Source organism: Somniosus microcephalus, chromosome 3 (assembly GCF_052327205.1).
Source record: "Somniosus microcephalus isolate GS21.2 chromosome 3, FLI_Smic_1.0, whole genome shotgun sequence".
In the NCBI taxonomy this organism is placed as follows: Eukaryota; Metazoa; Chordata; class Chondrichthyes; order Squaliformes; family Somniosidae; genus Somniosus; species Somniosus microcephalus.
This window is the reverse complement of record NC_140989.1, coordinates 143,750,787-143,765,898: the sequence shown is the minus strand read 5'-3', so window position 1 is coordinate 143,765,898 and position 15,112 is coordinate 143,750,787. Positions and strand designations below refer to the sequence as shown.

The 15,112-nt window shown below is 46.1% G+C and overlaps 1 protein-coding gene across 10 annotated transcripts in view; it reads left to right on the top strand.

The window, feature by feature from the left end:
* The window catches only part of plcb1 (phospholipase C beta 1), a 1,372,871-nt gene that overhangs the window by 256,085 nt on the left and 1,101,674 nt on the right, over positions 1 to 15,112 (top strand). For all 10 annotated transcript variants that reach the window (XR_015077546.1, XR_015077547.1, XM_085981702.1 and 7 more), the window contains exon 3: positions 14,675 to 14,743. Coding sequence is in view for 8 of the 10 variants with exons in the window: in XM_085981702.1 (XP_085837828.1) it covers positions 14,675 to 14,743 (69 nt within the window). In the remaining 2 variants the exon portion in view is untranslated. The remainder of the gene's footprint in view (positions 1 to 14,674; positions 14,744 to 15,112) is intronic.

The window sequence follows — 15,112 nt, the reverse complement described above, 5'->3', positions numbered from 1 at the left end:
ACCAGCTCGGCTAGCTGGTGAAACCACAGTTTGTTTGTTTTTTCTTGCTTTTCTTCGACTTTCGTCTGAGGAATCGATCTCCTTGAGGTGCTGCCGAATTGCAGGTAAGTCCGTTTCCAATTCGTCGCCACTGTTGTATCCGTGTGTTAATAGAGACACGGAAGGCAGGAGTTGGTTTCACAGGTGCTTACTGAACAAAGTCTGGAGGTGAACTAACAGATACAAGACAATATACAGGCTTATATAGCCCGAGTGGCCATTACCGGCATTACAGTACACAGGGGGCTCTTAAAGGCACATACACCACAGTTGTCTATAGGCCTCCAAACAGTAGTGGTAATGTAGGGGACGGCATCAAACAGGAAATTTGAGATGCATGTAACAAGGATACCACAGTACTCATGGGTGACTTTAATCTACATATAGACTGACCAAAGCAAATTAGCAATAATACTGTGGAGGATGAATTTCTGGAGTGTGTAGGAGATGGTTTTTTAGACCAGTATATTGAGGAGCCAACTAGGGAACAGACTATCCTAGATTGGGTATTGTGCAATGAGAAGGGGTTAATTAACAATCTTGTTGTGCGGGATCCTTCAGGGAAGAGCGACCATAATATGATAGAATTCTTCATTAGATGGAAAGTGAGGTAGTCCAACCTGAAACTAGGGTCCTTAATCTAAACAAAGGAAACTACGAAGGTATGAGGAGTGAGTTGGCTATGATAGATTGGCAAGCTTCATTAAAAGGCATGACGGTGGATAGGCAATGGCTAACATTTAAGGAACGAATGCATGAGTTGCAACAGTTATACATTCCTTTCTGGCGCAAAAACACAAAAGGAAAAGCAGCCCAACCAAAAGAAATTAAGGATAGTATTAGATCCAAAGAGGAGTCATATAAAGTTGCCAAAAAAGTAGCAAGCCTAAGGATTGGGAGCAGTTTAGAGTTCAGCAAAAAAAGACCAACGGATTGATTAAGAGAGGAAAAATAGAGTATGAGAGTAAACTTGCAAGTAACATAAAAGTGGACTGTAAAAGCTTCTACAAGTATGTAAAAAGAATAAGATTAGTGAAGACAAATGTAGGTCCCTTACAGTCAGAAACGGGAGAATTTATAAGGGGAACAAGGAAATGGCGGAGCAATTAAACAAATACTTTGGTTCTGTCTTCATGGAAGAGGACACAAATAACTTCCCAGAAATGCTAGGGAACCAAGAGTCTAGTGAGAAGGAGGAATTAAAGGAAATTAGTATTAATTAAAAAAATAGTGCTGGAGAAATTAATGGAACTGAAAGCCGATAAATCCCCAGGACCTGATAATCTGCATCCCAGAGTACTAAAAGAGGTAGCCATGGAAATAGTGGATGCATTGGTTGTCATCTTCCAAAATTCTATAGATTATGGAACAGTTCCTGCAGATTGGAGGGTGGCAAATGTAACCCCGCTACTTAAAAAGGGAGGGAGAGAGAAAACAGGGAACTACAGACCGGTTAGCCTAACATCAGTAGTAGGGAAAATGCTAGAGTCTATTATAAAGGATGTGATAACAGGACACTTAGAAAATATCAATGGGATTAGACAGGGTCAACATGGATTTACGAAAGGGAAATCGTGTTTGACCAACCAACTGGAGTTTTTTGAGGATGTAACTGATAGAATAGATATGGGAGAACCAGTGGATGTGGTGTATTTGGATTTTCAGAAGGCCTTTGATAAAGCCCCACATAAGAGGTTAGTGTGCAAAATTAAAGCACATGGGATTGGGGGTAATATACTGGCATGGATTGAAAATTAGTTAACAGACAGGAAACAGACAGTAGTAATAAATGGGTCTTTTTCGGGCTGGCAGGCGGTGACTAGTGGGGTACCGCAGGGATCAGTGCTTGGGCCCCAGCTATTCCCAATATATAAAAATGATTTGTATGAGGGAACCAAATGTAATATTTCCAAGTTTGCTGTCGACAAGAAACTAGGTGGGATTGTGAGTTGTGAGGAGGATGCAAAGAGGCTTCAAGGTGATTTAGAGAAGTTGAGTGAGTGGGCAAATACATGGCAGATGCAGTGTAACGTGGATAAATGTGAAGTTACCCACTTCGGTAGGAAAAACAGAAAGGCAGAGTATTATTTAAATGGTGATGGATTGGGAAATGTTGATGTACAAAGGGACCTGGGTGTCCTTGTACACCAATCACTGAAAGCAAACATGCAGGAGCAACAAGCAGTTAGGAAGGCAAATGGTATGTTGGCCTTCATTACAAGAGGATTTGAGTACAGGAGCAAGGATGTCTTACTACAGTTATACAGGGCCTTGGTGAGACCACACCTGGAGTACTGTGTGCAGTTTTGGTCTCCTTATCTAAGAAAGGATATACTTGCCATAGAGGGAGTGCAGCGAAGGTTCACCAGACTGATTCCTGGGATGGCAGGACTGTCGTATGAGGAGAGATTGGGTCGACTAGGCCTGTATTCACTCGAGTTTAGAAGAATGAGAGGGGATCTTATTAAAACGTATAAAATTCTGACAGGGCTAGACAAACTGGATGCAGGGAGGATGTTTCCCCTGGCTGGGGGTCGCGAACGAGGGGTCACAGTCTCAGGATAAGGGATAGGACATTTAGGACTATAAGGAGAAATTTCTTCACTCAGAGGGTGGTGAACCTGTGGAATTCTCTACCACAGAAGGCTGTGGAGGCCAAGTCACTGAATATATTTAAGAAGGAGATAGATAGATTTCTAGACCCAAAAGGAATCAAGGAGTATGGGGAGAGAGCAGGAATATGGTATTGAGATAGAGGATCAGCCATGATCATATTGAATGACAGAGCAGGCTCAAAGGGCTGAATGGCCTACCCCTGCTCCTATTTTTCTATGTTTCTATGAAGGTGGAGCTGAGGTAGAAGATCAGCCATGATCTTATTGAATGGCGGAGCAGGCTCCAGGGGCCGAATGGCCTGCTCCTATTCCTTATGTTCTTAGTATTGCACATAAATACTTGATAAATGTTATCACACCAAAAATGAATAAGAAAAGCTGCATCAATGAAATACGTGTATTTTAGAGAGTCTCTCATTAAGGGTCTAAAATTACATTTAAACCCTTTTTATTAGCCTTGGATTAAGAGTTAATTTCAGTTGCTTTTCCAGAGAACGGCATGTTTTTATTGATGATTTGTGAGTTTTTTTGAATTACAATTGCCCTCATCGCTGTATCCAAATGCGCAAAAAAGATAAGGATTTAACTTCACCAGCGTTCAGCTGGTTCCAGCTTCCTACCAATCAGCTGGATTGACAGACGTAGTAATGAACCTGCACCTATCCTACTTGCCACTGCTTACAGGGACAGGCAGCAGGTGGGAGGGAGTTTGCAGCTGCAGTCTGCTGAATTAGCTCACGTTAAAAATGGCAAGAGTGCAACTCCAAATTTATTGATGTATTTTATGATTAAATATTTTGAACTTACAAGCCGTTAGCGCTAAAAATCAGAATAGAAGTGATTCAGTCTTCAACGACAGAAATACATTAACTTCTTGTGTTAAAGGAGCCATCAATCCTGGCTTCTCTGAAAGGATACAAAAATATATAATAATCATTGCATTCATAGACCCCACATTATGAGAGATACCCAAAATAAAGATATGTTCTGACAATCCAGTGGCTCAGTAAGTGCACTGGGTATTATGGTAAGGTACTGAGCCTGCCAGGAAATTCATTTCGTAAGATTACATAGGATATACGGCTCAGAAACAGGCCATGCCAGCGTTTATGCTCCACTCGAGCCTCCTCCCTTCTTTCCTCATCTAAATCTATCAGCATAACCCTTTAATCCCTTCTCCCTTGTATGCTTGTCTAGCCTCCCCTTAAATGCATCTATACTATTCGCTTCAACCACTCCCTGTGGTAGCAAGTTCCACATTCTCACCACTCTCTGGGTAAAGAAGTTTCTTCTGAATTCCCTATTGGATTTCTTGGTGACTACTCTTATATTGATGGCCTCTAGTTATCCTCTTGCCCACAAGTGGAAACATTCTCTCTCTATCCAATCTATCAAAATTTTTCATAATTTTAAAGACCTCTATTAGGTCACCCCTCGGCCTTTTTTCAAGAGAAAAGAGACCCAGCCTGTTCATCCTTTCCTGATATGTATACCCTCGCATTTCTGGTATCATCCTTGTAAATCCTTGTAAGAACCGGGGTCAAGCAAGGTTGTGTCATCACACCAACGCTCTTCTCGATCTTCCTTGCTGCAATGCTCCATCTCACCCTCAGTAAGCTCACCGCTGGAGTGGAGCTAATTTACAGAACAAACGGGAAACTGTTCAACCTCCATCGCCTCCAGTCCCGATCCAAGACCGTCCCATCCTCTGTCGTCGAATTACAGTATGCAGACAACGCTTGCGTCTGCGCTCATTCGGAGGTCAAATTCCAAACCATCGTCAACACCTTCACTGAAGCATACGAGAGCATGGGCCTTACACTAAACATCCGTAAGACAAAGGTTCTCTACCAACCTGCCTCCGCCACACAGTGCTGCCCCCCGATTATCAAAATCCACGACAAGGCCTTGGACAACGTGGACCACTTTCCATACCTCGGGAGCCTACTGTCAACAAGGGCAGACGTCGATGACGAAGTCCAACACCGCCTTCAGTGTGACAGTGCAGCCTTCGGTCACCTGAGGAAGAGAGTGTTTGATGACCAGGACGTCAAACACGGCACGAAGCTCATGGTCTACAGAGCAGCAGTGATACCCGCCCTGCTGTATGCCTCAGAGACATGGACCATGTACAGCAGGCACCTCAAAGCACTGGAGAGGTACCACCAACGCTGCCTCCACAAGATCCTGTAAATCCATTGGCAGGATAGGCGCACCAACGTCAGTGTTCTCGCTCAGGGCAACGTCCCCAGCATCGAAGCTTTGACCACGCTCGAACAGCACCGATGGGCGGGTCACATCGTCCGCATGGCCGACACGAGACTCCCAAAACAAGCGCTCTACTCGGAGCTCCGGCACGGCAAGAGAGCCCCAGGTGGGCAGAGGAAACGCTTCAAGGACACCCTCAAAGCCTCCTTGAAAAAGTGCAACATCCCCACCGACACCTGGGAATCCCTGGCCCAAGACTGCACAAAGTGGAGTAGAAGCATCCGGGAAGGCGCCGAACACCTCGAGTCTCTTCGCCGAGTGCAAGTGGAAGCCAAGCGCAAGGAGCGCACGTCAACCCAAGCACCCCACCCACCCGCCCCTTCAACCACCGTTTACCCCACCTATGACAGAGACTGTAGGTCCCGCATTGGACTCATCAGTCACCTGAGAACTCATTTTTAATGTGGAAGCAAGTCATCCTCGGTTCCGAGGGACTGCCTAAGAAGAAGGTATCATCCTTGTAAGTCTTCTCTGCACCCTCTCCAGTGCCTCTATATCCTTTTTATAATATGGCGACCAGAACTGTATGCAGTACTCGAAGTGTGGTCTAACCAAGGTTCGATACAGGTTTAAAATAACTTCTCTACTTTTCAATTCTATCCCTCTAGAAATAAACCCTAGTGCTTGGTTTGCTTTTTTTTATGGCCTTGCTAACCTGCATCGCAACATTTAGTGATTTGTGTATTTGTAATCCTAGATCCCTTTGTTCCTCTACCCCACCTAGACTCGCACCCTCCAAGTGATAAGTGACCTCCCTATTCTTCCTACCAAAATGTAATAGCTCACATTTATCTGTGTTGAAATTCATTTGCCAATTATATGCCCATTCTGCAAGTTTATTTATGTCCTCCTGTAATTTGTTGCACTCCTCCTCAGTATTGACTATCCCCCCAATTTGGTGTCATCCGCAAATTTAGAAATTGTGTTTTTCATTGCTAAGTCCAAATCGTTAATGTAAATTGTGAACAACAGTGGTCCCAGCACTGATCCTTGTGGAACACCACTACCCACCTTCTGCCACTGTGAATAGCTACCCTTTACTCCCACTCTTTGCTTTCTGTCCTGAAGCCAGCCAGCAATCCATTCTGCTACTTGTCCCCTGACTCCGCATACTCTGACCTTGTTCATCAATCTATTATGGGGTACCTTATCAAAGGCCTTTTGAAAATCCAGATAAATTACATCGGCATTACCGTTGTCTACTCTCTCTGTTACCTCTTCAAAAAATTCAATAAGGTTGGTCAAGCAAGACTTTCCCTTTTGAAATCCATGTTGACTATTCATTATTATACTTTTGGTTTCTAGATGTTCTTCTATTTTCTCCTTTAGTAGGGATTCCATTATTTTTCCTACCACCGATGTTAAGCTGACTGGTCTATAATTTCCTGGACATGTTCTATCCGCCTTCTTAAATATCGGTTTTACATTAGCTATCCGCCAGTCCTCTGGCACTATATTTATATTTCATCTGTTGTCTGTAGGTGACCTCAGCCAGGGCAGTGGTGGGATACCAAAAATTGGTCTTCCATGTCCCTGGACTAGGCAGTGGACAAAATCAGCCAAGGTTGCCATTCTTGATCACTTTCCAGTGACCCCTGAATGGATGTTATGCAAAGGCAGGATCCATAGTCAGATGGGCAGCACTTGTTATCTACAGAATGGTCACCAAGACAAGATACCAGAAGGCTGCAATGCCCATGTAATCATACTCCAACACACTTTGAAAGCAAAGTGAAGAAAGTTGGGGGAAAAATTCTAAAACAATGGCCTAGAAATTCAGTTGTTTGCGCCAGCCGCTAGCGCCTTAGGAGGAGGAGATGTTGGGCGCTAGGCGGCTAGCGGCCGGGCGCAGCGCGATCTGCGCCTCTCCCCAACTTCAGTAAAGATTTAGCGGCGGCGCAAAGCCTTTGCGCGCGCTCAGCTGCGCGCGCAAATCCTGACGTCATTTCATCGTGCAACGCCCTTTGTTCGCCCCAAACCGGAAATTCAGTGGCGCCGCCCTATTGTGCACCTGGCGCCCCTAGCGACTGGTAGAGGGGAACGATTCTCAGTCGATGCGGGGCGCGGGGGGCGCAAATTAAAGGACACTCCTCCTGCAGTAGAAATGGCAGCCATTTTGCAACACTCTTTCTTTGTGAGAGACGGATCTTTGCAGAGAGACAAAGGTAGAGAGCTTTCTGGTTTGGCTCAACACTCGCACAGGTACTTGTGGCTTCAGGCCACAGCTTTGCACTTGTCTTTAACTTCAGAGCCATAGCATTGATTGGAAACATATAATGGGGGCTGCAATGGGTGCAAACGTTGGCCTTCTCCATAGTCCTGGGCGTTGTACAGATGAAGCAGCAGTGGTCAGGCCTTGCTTCAGGGCTGCAGTGTGCAGGGCGTGGCAGGCAAATAAATCCACCCTCCCCCTTTAAGAGCTCACCGGCGCCAGAGTGTCTGCCGTCAGTCAGCAACTCGCCGAACCTGCGCTGCGCCCGCCCTCGGGGGTATCGCCCCGGGCCGCCGGCTTAGCACCTAATGATAGTCGTGCATCGCCTGTTTTAGCGCAGCAGCAACCTCTTGGGGCGATGCGACTGAATATCGGCGAAGGTGGCGCGAACTTGCGCCGGGCGCAAACTTTAGCGGCCGCCCGACTGTAGCGCCCCAAACGTGGCTATACTGAATTTCTAGGCCAATGTGTTTCATGTAGCATGAGCTAATTTATAAATAAAGCATGAGATTGAGACTGGAACACTGTTCTTATAACTCCTAATTTGGAGCAGCTGCATCAGTGGCAACAGGACAATGAACTTGGATCAAAACAACCCCTGTGGCCCGTGTGATGGACACGGCATGCTGTTAGCATGCTTACACTTTTGGCTCGAGGCAATGCCTTGGGTACGTGACAGACTCACGACTGAAAATCTCGTAGGATTTGTGCAGTGTTGACCGCCTCAGGCACTGTGTCAGTAATGTCCTTCTACACTGGCATTATTGAGACTCAAGTCCCATTTACCCATTACCCCTATGCTCGCTGGCCTACGTTGCCTCCCGGTCCAGTAACGCCTCGAATTTAAAATTCTCATCCGGTGTTCAACTCCCTTCATGGCCTTGCCCTCCCTATCTCTAACCTCCTCCACCCCCATAACCCTCCGAGTACTCTGCATTCCTCCAAATCTTGTGTTTCCTCGATTTTCTTCGCTCCACCATTGGCAGCCGTGCCTTCAGCTGCCTAGGCCCTAAGCTCCGGAATTCCTTCCCTAATCCTCTCCGCCTCTCTACTTCTCTTTCCTCCTTTAAAACACTCCTTAAAACCTACCTCTTTGACCAAGCTTTTTGTTACCTGTCCTAATTGTAAAGTCTGTGTGTTATATGGCGAATTAATACACAGACTACAAGAGTAACTTTAACAGGACTTTACTATTCGAAGGTCAGGGCGAATCTGCCCAATAAATCCTTATACAGCACTTATATACCGGTGTGGTCACCACCGGTATTACAGTATACAGTAGCCAAGATAAAGTAGTGCAACCCTTAAAATAGTTCTCTTAAAGGTGGAACGTTACATACACTACAATCCTCCCTTTTTAGGTTAACAGTATATATATATTCCCATTAATATAACATCATAACATATATACAACTTTATGTAAAACAGTTCACAGATTCAGTCTCTCTGGAGGCTTCCTGACTCTGTCCGGATAACGCCTCGGTGGTGTAGTAGTTTTCGGTGGTGTAGTAGGTTCTTCTGGCAAGGTCGATTCTGCTTGAAGGACAGTGTCAGGTTCATCTGATTCCAGTATTACCGGATCGGAGGTAGATGTTCTGGGTATCTCTGCTTCAACATTAGGCGTATAGAGTTGTGGAGTAGGTTGGCCCTTTGTGGATGACTCTATGATCTGGTCAACATGGCGCCTTATTATGCTTTCACCAATGTCCACGGTATACATCAGCGGTCCTAGCCTTTTTCCAATAGTTCCAGGCTGCCATTTCTCGGTACGGTAGTCCCGGGCCAAAACTTGTTGACCTATCTGGAAGGTTCTAGTTGGCCTTTCATTCATGCCTTGAAATTGCCGGTTCTCTACGTCCCTCCTTCTGACGTTTGGCTTAATCAAATCCAGCCGGCATCTTAGTCTTCTATTGAAAAACATCATGGCGGGAGTTTGGTTTGTGACCGCATGTGTTGCATTCCTGTACGCCAACAAGAAGTTATCTACCTTATGTTGTAGATTTATGTCTTCATTACCCATGGCCTTTATGGCCTTCTTGAAGGTCTGGACAAACCTTTCAGCTAATCCATTGGTGGCGGGATGGTATGGGGCGGACGTGTAGTGCTTAACCCCATTGCTTTTTAAGAACTTCCTGAATTCTTCGGACACAAATTGCGGTCCATTATCAGAACAGATCTGTTCCGGCAGCCCATTCCTGGCAAATATGGTCCTTAATACTGTGATGGTTTTTTCCGTGGTGGTGGAGGACATCTTTATTACCTCCGGCCACTTGGAGTGTGCATCCACCGCGATTAGAAACATTGAGTCCATAAATGGACCAGCAAAGTCGATATGTACCCTTTGCCATGGAGATGAGGGCCACTCCCATGGATGCAGAGGAGCTTGTGGTGGGGCGTTTTGGACCTTCTGGCATCCTAGACAGCTCTTGGTTATTTCTTCGATGTCTCCATCAATACCCGGCCACCACACAAACGCTCTGGCTAGGTTCTTCATTTTCACTCCACCCAGATGCCCCTCGTGAAGCTCCTTTAGCACTTTATGCTGGAGTTTGGGTGGAATCACCACTCTAGCTCCACACATCAAGGTTCCTCGGCACACTGACAGCTGTTCTCTTCTTTGCGAAAATGCTGGCAACATTGGTTCGCCATGTGCTGTCCATCCCTCCACCGTTAAATCGTAGACTCGTGAGAGAGTCGGGTCATTTCTTGTTTCCTTTTCGATCATAGAATTTGTTACTGGTAGACATTCCACTATGGTTGAGTGGAACATCTCCACTGGGTCCACTGTAGTCGCCTCTTCTACCACTGGCAATGGTAGGCGCGATAACCCATCAGCATTTCCATGCTGTTTGGACCTTTTGTATTCGATGTCATATTGGTGTGCCCCTAGTAAAACGGACCACCTCTGTAGTCTTTGCGCTGTCATAGTGGAAACGGCCTTGTTAGGGTTGAATATGGATACCAACGGCTGGTGGTCTGTCAGCAATGTAAACTTCTTGCCCTGCAGGTAACGATTGAATTTCCTTACTCCCCACACAAGGCTGAGAGCCTCCCTATCTATCTGAGCATAATTGCGCTCAGCGGAGGTCAATGATCGGGATGCAAATGCAACTGGCCTTTCCGAGCCATTTGGCAACTTGTGTGAGAGTACTGCTCCAATACCATAAGGGGAAGCATCACAAGCTAGACGAAGAGGTAGCGTTGGATTGAAGTGAGCCAACACTTCCTCAGAGGTGATCAATGCCTTGCTTTTGCGAAAGGCCTTCTTACAGTCCTCGCTCCACTTCCATGGTACTTCTTTCCGCAACAGAGCATTCAGCGGGTGCAGCACCGTGGATAGATTTGGCAGAAACTTATGGTAATAGTTAATCAACCCCAGAAACGACCTCAACTGTGATACATTTTCCGGAGCGGGGGCCTTCACGACAGCTTCGATCTTTTCAGGTGACTTGTGCAGCCCCTCTTGGTCAATGACATGACCACAGTACGAGATCCGTTTCTGGAAGAACTCACATTTCTGGCGGTTAGCTCGAAGGCCATATTCCTTCAACCTGGTGAGCACCAGTTTCAAATTTATGAGGTGTTCCTCCTCGTCCTCTCCCGTAATCAGGATATCGTTCAAGTAACACTGAGTGCTTGGAATACCCTGTAAGACCTGCTCCATGGCCCTCTGCCAAATTGCTGGAGCCGAAGCCACTCCAAAAACCAGTCTATTATATCGATACAAGCCTCTGTGCGTGTTGATTGTGAGATACTGGCGCGACTCTTCCTCGACTTCCATCTGTAAGTATGCTTGCGCCAGGTCTATCTTGGTGAAGTGTTTCCCGCCAGACAATGAAGCAAAGATATCCTCAATCCGCGGAAGCGGGTATTGTACCGTGTGAAGCACTGGATTAACTGTGATCTTGAAGTCTCCGCAGATGCGGACCTTTCCCGGTCCCCCTGGCTTGTTACTCGACGAAGGCTTCATGACGGGAACAATGGGCGTGGCCCACTCACTCCAGTCCACCTTAGACAGTACCCCTGAACGTTCAAGCTCTTCCAGTTCTGCCTCCACAGCAGGTCGTATCGCGTAAGGTACCGATCTGGCTTTGAAAAATTTTGGGCTTGCATGTTCTGCAATCTTGATTTTTGCCTTAATTCCTCTCAGTATTCCCAGTCCCTGCTGGAATACCTCTTTAGCCTCGTCCAATATTCTGGTCAATCGTTCAGGTTTGACATCTTTCTTTCCGGAATCTACCGTCATTGTGTTTAGGGAGTGCCAGTCTATCTTTATTTTCCTGATCCACTCCCGCCCCAGAAGTGGTGGACCTCCCTCGGGTAGTACATATATGTCCATTCCTTGGTGTTCTTTGCCCTTGTGCCTCACCTTGACTTTTATCTTCCCGATGGGGTATACTTTATGCCCCGTGTATGTCTGCAATACTATCTCCGTATCCCGTAGGGGAATATGTTTGAATAACTTTTTGTAATCTTGCTTATTCATGACCGTCAACGCCGATCCGGTGTCCACTTCCATCTTCACTTGGACTTTTGCAATCTGTAGTGTGACCCAGATAGTTTGTCGGTCAGTTTCCTTACTCACATTGTGAATCCTCAGACTACCCAGTTCCTTGCTGTTGGAGTCTGAATCCGAATTCTGTTCATCTGAACTCTTCACAGTCACCTTATGTACCTTTCTGTACTTCTTCTGCGGTGACTTATTGTTGCTGGTCTTCGTTCCTGACCGGCATACTTTAGCAATGTGACCAAGCTTGCCACATTTTCTACATTCCTGGTTTTTAAACCAGCATTGGTTCTGGTCGTGTGTTGTCTTCCCACAACGATAACATTTCGTTGTACCCGAAGTCATTTGATCCACGCTGAGTACCGCTGTCTTCAGCTGCATTACCGCCATGCCTCTCGCTGCGGCTTCGTGCGATGCTGCAATAAGGACAGCCTTATCAAGTGTAAGATCGTTCTCTTCGAGCAGTCGCTTTTGTGTTTCTTCCTTCGACATCCCACACACGAACTTGTCTCTCAGTGCCTCTGTCAGATTTTCCCCAAACTGACAGTATTTTGCTAGCCTACGCAGTTCAACCAAGTACTCCGCGTTGCTTTCCTCTTTTAGTTGCGTTCTCACGTAAAATTTAGATCGTTCCGCTAACATCAGCGGTGTGGGGTTCAAATGATCCTTCAGGACAGCAACAATATTAGCGAAAGACTGATCCGCCGGTTTAGCTGGTGATAGAAGATGCTTCAATAGCCCGTATGTCTTCGCACCCATTGAGTTTAGTAAGGTTAGAGCTTTATCATAATTTGCTATCTTGACCTTACAATATATCTCGATGCGTTCTACATACGTGGCCCAATCTTCCACATCGGAATCGAAATCGTTGATGTTACCACGCTTAGGCATCTTCACAATCTTTCTGAGAACAACAACGACATTTTTCTTTACTTTTTAACTTTTTTTTTTCAAAAGTGGCGGTTTCCCGCGCTTATCTTCTTCCCCGCCTCCGAGGATGGCGGTTTCCCGCGCTTGTCTTCCTCTGGCGGGGGGTAAGCTTTGCCCTCGGGCGACGACCGCTGGCTTTCGGGTTTCGCAGCCTGCGCGCCGGCTTCAGTTTATTCTGAAGCTCTCCCACTCGCTCGGGCTCTGTCTCTCCCTCAGCGGCTTTCAATCGCGCCTCCCCAGCCCTCTCGCAGTCCGGTCCTTTCCTCCCCGGCTGCGGCTGAGTTCTCCGCGGTTTTATTTACTTATTTCTTCCCGCGCCTTACGATCCCGGTCGCAGCGCCTCGCGGCCTCGGTAGCTGCCCGGCCTTTTTTGCCGGTCGCGGTCGAGCTGTCTCCTGACGCTGTTGCATCTCCCAGCCCGCTTGTAGCCCGGTCTCTCACACCGGCTGCGTTCCCGCTTGTAGCCCGGTCTCTCACACCGGCTGCGTTCCCGCTTGTACCGCGGCTTCCGTGCCCTACGCTGCCCCAGTCTCAGCGTCTCTGGCCCCGACTTCTGTCCGGCTCCTTTCCGCCGACCGTGGTCGAGTTCACCACCCTTATCCTCCGTTTCTTTTTATTTTCCCCCTACTCACAGTCAACGTGGCTGACTTGCTTCTCGTGGCTGATCGGCTCACTCACCACCATGGCAGAAGGGACGATCACTGCCTGTTGCTGATGGAAGGCTTCGTGTCTGAATTCTTCCTTCTTCCTTGCTCTGCAGACTCGAGTCTTCTCTCAGCAGAACGACGAGGGCGGATGCCTCTTCTCGACGCTCGTTAACTGCTTCGGATGTATCACTGCCGCAGGGTAAGATCGAACTCGTCGCCACTGTAAAGTCTGTGTGTTATATGGCGAATTAATACACAGACTACAAGAGTAACTTTAACAGGACTTTACTATTCGAAGGTCAGGGCGAATCTGCCCAATAAATCCTTACACAGCACTTATATACCGGTGTGGTCACCACCGGTATTACAGTATACAGTAGCCAAGAGAAAGTAGTGCAACCCTTAAAATAGTTCTCTTAAAGGTGGAACGTTACATACACTACACTAATGTCTCCTGATGTGGCTCGGTGTCAAATTTTGTCTGATTGCGCTCCTGTGAAGCACCTTGGGACGTTTTACTACGTTTGAGGCGCTATATAAATGCAGGCTGTTGTTGCTCAGACTACCATCCCTGTTCCCCTCTTTAACACACTGCTGACGTTTGTTTCAGCTCTGTCACAAATCTATCAGCTGCTGCAGTAGAAGTGAATGGTGAGCGATCCTGAGAGAGCTGCTTCCAAGTCACTATAAAAGCAATTTAATGTCTCTGTGCCCACTTGCGAAGTGACGTTCTTCATATATAAGAACGGTTTTTAGAGGCACAATTACGATGGATGAGTTATTTTTAAGATTCAGTGGCACCTTCTTATTATACTGAACCTTGGCAGTTACATTTATGGTACTGAATAGACTAAGAAATGAAATAGATCCGCATGGAACTCAAAATTTAGGTAAAAGAAAACCAATTGAAAAAGAAGCTGAAGAATTAGAAAAAAATATATAGAGAACATTTAAGAAGCATTGTGAGAGATAGGATTCAGGAATTCATTCCAAAGGCAGGGTTGATGTATTCATGGAGCTATTAATGAGATAACTGTCTGACTCACCCACTGTATGTGTATGGAAGTTTAGGTATATTTTTGTGTTAACCATTGTTAGTTGCAGTTGGATGCGCTACTTAGAAAATGAGACAATAAATGCAATCTATTGTCATATGACGAGATAAATGATGTAGAAATAAACAGTGCGTGGTCTGATTCTTTGGGATTCTGTGAAAATGTGCAGATTATGAAGTGAAATCACACATTCCCATAGTATGTATTGTTCACTGTGCTGTGTGTGATTTTATAAACCTTCTGAAGTGTGGGTGCCTTCTGAAGATTTATACACACCATGCCTTGGCTTGTCAAGTTGACTTGTACTATGTAGTGAATCTGTGTAAAGAGTACATTAGGCATGAATTTGGTCATGTGTTTTGTTCCATAACTCCTGTTTTTTTGTGCCATCTTGCCCACAGGAGACAGACTTGCTGGAAATCAGTCATGTCAAGGATGCTAGGACTGGAAAGTATGCAAGAAATCCCAAGGTAGGCTGTGTGCATCAATGCTCTGAGAAATTGTCCTCGTCTCCTTCAGTAACCCCCACAGAAATGTCAAGCAGTTCTTGCCCAGTGTTTGCAACAATCATTTGATGTTTCAAAAAAACAATAATTGACAAACTTGTGGTGCTTTCTGTCCGTCTCTCTCCCAGTGGCTACAACATGCATTGTACTAAACCTGTAAGGAGACTGACATTAGTAATCAGCGGCAGGTTTGTAAAACCTTCACTTGTGGCTCTAGCTGCGATTATTGTTCGGCACCTTCTGCTTATAAATGTTGATCCATCATTTCCTGTTGCGGTTGAAGGGAATCGGCAGAAAATGAAGAGATAAACACCGTAATGCGCATCAGCGTGA